The 4,444-nt window shown below is 43.1% G+C and overlaps 1 protein-coding gene across 1 annotated transcript in view; it reads right to left on the bottom strand.

The window, feature by feature from the left end:
- The window catches only part of GLOD5 (glyoxalase domain containing 5), a gene marked incomplete at its 5' end in the record, with an annotated part of 8,266 nt that overhangs the window by 2,582 nt on the left and 1,240 nt on the right, over nt 1-4,444 (bottom strand). Inside the window, 1 exon segment of the mRNA XM_006171941.2 lies at nt 969-1,124. Coding sequence (XP_006172003.2) covers nt 969-1,124 — 156 coding nt within the window.

The raw sequence follows: 4,444 nt of genomic DNA, 5'->3' as shown, positions 1-4,444 counted from the left end.
CGCATGCGCCCTATAGCAAAAACCTCTTAAAAAAAAGAATTAAATAAATAAAACTAAAAATTTAAAAATAAATAACAATTCATCTAAAAAATATTTTGTTTACATGAAAAAATGATGTAAATAAAAAAATGAGTAAATAATTGTGTACAGGCCTTATCTGGATGTGATGAAATCTGTTGTGTCTGTAGTTTGAGGAAACCCTCCCTGTTATGCTTCTGCTTTCTCTGCATTTGTAGCAGCTCTCTCAAAATGAATGGAAACCCCCAGAACCAAGTGGTGGTGCAGCAGTACCATAACTACTAACAGATCCACATGACATAGGTCCTGGGTTTGTATCCTGGAACTTCCTTAAACATGCTAGGTACACATGCATATACCCACGATCCATACCAGATGAGACTGGGGGCGCATGGTGGCATGAAGACCCACTAGGAATGCTGTCTCTCTCTCTCATGGAAAATAAAAGTGAATTAACTTAAATGTAAACAAAGAATGAAAGTTTTGCTTACCTTTATTTATTTATTTTAGTTTTGTCATAGGGCACATACACTCACCAGAGAGTGACAGAGAGAGGGAAAGCAAGAAATCACCCTCCAGGGGGGATGGTCACAATGCAATCCCTTCTCTTCCATTCTCCTCTCAGGATTTTGGGCATGCATGCATATGTGCCTGGAATGTTTTTCAAGCTACTGGGTCCAGGACTTGAACCATGCAGTTAGCTATGTGAATGAGATCTGGCTACTTTTTTTTAAAAAAAATAATTATTTTATTTAACCTTATTTATTTATTGTTATTATTATTTTCCAGTTTGATCAGAGAGAGGGAAAGTGAGAAAACAAGCCATCAGGTCCAGGACTTGAACCATGGTTGGCCATGTGGGAGTCCAGCACCTTTAACCACCACACCACCTGCTGGCCCTGGGATATGATTACATTAATCACCATATCACCTGCTGGCTCCCCACTTACCTTCAGATGTTGGATAATTTCCTCCAAAGGCACCTCGGTGATCAGACATATGTCCAAGGATCCAGGAACTGGATGAGCCGCTTTGGGTTCAAATTCCTTACCTACCTCATGGAGGTTAAATTTCTGGTTTCCAAAACACAATGCTTTTCTGTCTCCCTGTTTGGGAGAGAGAAAACAACCTGGAAATCAACTTCAAAGTTAGGAGTTAAAGCCCCTCCTATCTACCTCAACAAACTAAAATAATAAAAAGTAGAATAGGGCTCTTACCCAACAGCCTCTTGCCCCACACAAGTCTCATTGCCTAGAGCAACTGCTTTTAATATGCGTATTCCATGTTTATTTCTCCTTGAAATGATTCCTCTAACTCCAAATAATATGTTTATATCACCTATGGCAGAGACTGCAACTTGCCTACCCTATATGTAGTTCCCTCTTTTTTCTTGTAAACACAACCCAAATTTCAGTGGTGTCAACTGTGTGCCCAGCTTTTAAAAAACCTACAATTCCCAGCATTCCTGTTGAGAGGCCATGTTTGATGGGCTAGGTAAGAGACTGGGCAGAGGTTATGGGTGTGGCTTCTGAGAACAACTCCATGCACACGCACTTCTTATTGAGCTCTAATTTTTTGCCTATTCATTTCCTCTTTCTCTCCTTAGCCACTGCCCAAGCCCTGACTGTCTTCCTCTGGCCTGGTTGTTTAATGAGAGAAAAAGAAAACTCTCATTTAACCCATTCTTGGTTGAGTTTTCTAAGTACATCCACACATAATCCTTAGCTGGTATACCACCATTTTTTGACTCCACAGCTTAATATATATGTATTTTTGTTCTTTATAGGCTATACAATTTTTAAATAATTATTTTATTTAGCTTTATTTAGTTAGTTAGTTTAATTTGACCAGAGAGGGACAGGACAAGAGAGAGAGAAAGTGAGAAAATAAGTCACCAGGTCCAGGGCTAGAACAGCGCTTGGCCATGTGGGAGTCGGGTGCCCTTAACGACTGTGCCACCTGCTGACCCCAGAGCTTAACATATTTTTTTTTACCATCCTACCACAATAAATCAGAATTTAGCTCTTCACATTATTACCCCTCACAATAGAATACTTACATCATTTTTTGGTTTCTCTTTTGGCTACTTATTTTTTTTTTTTTTGAGAGAGATTTTCACTGTAGGGCGCGTGCGTTCGCCAGACAGACAGAGAGAGACATAGAGACAGAAAGCGAGAAATCACCCCCCAGGGGGGATGGTCACGCCGCAATCCCTTCTCCTCCATTCTCCTCTCGGGATCTTGGGCACGCACGCACACGCGCCCGGCCTGAGTTTTAAGCCACCGGGTCCGGGACACGAACCGCGGTCGACTACATGGGAATCCAGCGACAGAGCCATTACGCTAACTGCTGGTTCCCTTGGCTACTTATTTTTTTCGGTTGTTTGTTTAGTTTTGCTATAGGGCATATGCACTCCCTGTATCAGAGAATGATAGAGGGAAAGTAACAAAGTACTGCTCAGGAGGGGTAGTCACAGTCATACTGTAATCCCTTCTCCTCCATTGTCCTCTCAGGATTTTGGGCACTTCATGTATCCAGTGTGATTTTCAAGCTGCTGGGTCTGGGACTTGAACAACTCAGGCCACCATGTGGAATCCAGCCACCTCAACCACCATACTACTGGCTGACTCCAACAATTTTCTTTCTTTCTTAGAGAGGTTTTTTGTTTGTTTGTTTTGCTATAGGGCATGTGTGCTTGCAAGAGAGACAGAGACAGAAAGTGAAAAATCGCCCCCCAGCAGGGAATGGCCACATTGCAATCCCTTCTCCTCCATTCTCCTCTCAGGATTTTGGACACACACACACACACACACACGTGCCCAGTGTGAGTTTTAAGTCGTGGGGTCTGGGACTCGAACTTCAGTTGACTACGTGGGAGTCCAGCAATGTAACCATTACACCATTTGCTGGTCCCCCAACAATTTTTAAATAGCCTACTTGCATGTTTATTTTCTGACAGATCACTACAGATAGTATTTCATCAGCCTTGTCCTCTTCATGTCTCCTCCCTCTCCTGTACTTCTCCACTTTTGCCACATATTTTTCTTAAAGAATTATTTTATTTAACTTTATTTTAATTTGACCAGTAAGGGAGAGGGAGAGAGCGAGAGAGGGAAAAAAAGAGAGAAAGTGAGAAAGCAAGCCACCAGGTCTAGGACTCGAACTGTGGTCAGCCATGTGGGAGTCCAGCATGCTAACCACCACACCATCTGCCGGCCCTGTCGCATATTTTATAATTTTTTGATCTCTTACTTTTACATCACCGTGACTGATACCACATACATTTTACCAGAAAATGACTTTCACTTTTACAGTCAAATGATAGTTTGGCTCAGAATAGAATTCTAGGTTGCAGATTATTTTCCCCAGAGCACTTTATTTGTCTATTTGTTTTATGATAGTGCATGCATTTAGACAGAAAGCACCCTTGATAGGACTTTGTCAGGGCATGAACCCCTTTCTCCAGCACTCCAGCTTCTCAGAATCCTGAACACCCTCGACAGGCATGTTTTAAAGCCAAGATGGAGGACCATCAGATGGCATAGTGGTTATGTTTCTGGACTTCCACATGGCCGAGGGTGGTTCGAGTCCAGAACCCGGTGGTTTCAAAAATCATGCCGCATGGGAACCAGCAGTTAGCGTAATGGCTATGTCGCTGGACTCCCACGTAGTCAACCACAGTTCGTGTCCCGGACCCGGTGGCTTAAAACTCACGCCGGGCGCGTGTGCGTGCGTGCCCAAGATCCCAAGAGGAGAATAGAGGAGAAGGGATTGCGGCGTGACCATCCCCCCTGGGGGGTGATTTCTCGCTTTCTGTCTCTATGTCTCTCTCTATCTGTCTGGCGAGCGCACACGCCCTATAGCGAAAATCTCTCAAAAAAAAAAATCATGCCGCATACAGGTATGTGCATGTCCACGATCTCAGGAGGAGAATGGATGAGAAGGGATTGTGACATGGCCATCCTCCCTCAGGAGTGATTTCTCACTTTTTTTATTTGTGAATTTATTTTGGGTTTTTTTTTTTTTGTTTTTTTTTTTGGGCAACGGGGCACATGTACTTGCTGGAGAGAGACAGAGGGAAAGTGAGAAGGCACCCCTTAATGGGGATGGCCACTCTATAGTCGTTTCTACTCCATTCTCCTCTCAGGATTTTGGGCTAGCATGCACACATGCCTGGCATGTTTTTCAAGCTGCTGTGTCTAGGACTCAAACCACCCAATCAGCCGTGTGGGATCCAGTTGCCTAACCTCCACATCACCTGCTGGCCACCCCCATATCCCCAACCTTTAAAGATGCTGCTTCATTCATTGTGTTCCCTGAATCTGTTGTTACTGACAAGAGGTTGATGATAATTTGTTTTTCATTATTTTATTTATTTTATTTATTTTTTTGGTGGAGAGGTTTTTGCTATAGGGCACATGCGCTA

This window comes from Tupaia chinensis, unplaced genomic scaffold, assembly GCF_000334495.1.
Source record: "Tupaia chinensis unplaced genomic scaffold, TupChi_1.0 Scaffold150028_1, whole genome shotgun sequence".
Classification (NCBI taxonomy): Eukaryota; Metazoa; Chordata; class Mammalia; order Scandentia; family Tupaiidae; genus Tupaia; species Tupaia belangeri.
This window is presented reverse-complemented; position numbering and strand designations above follow the sequence as displayed.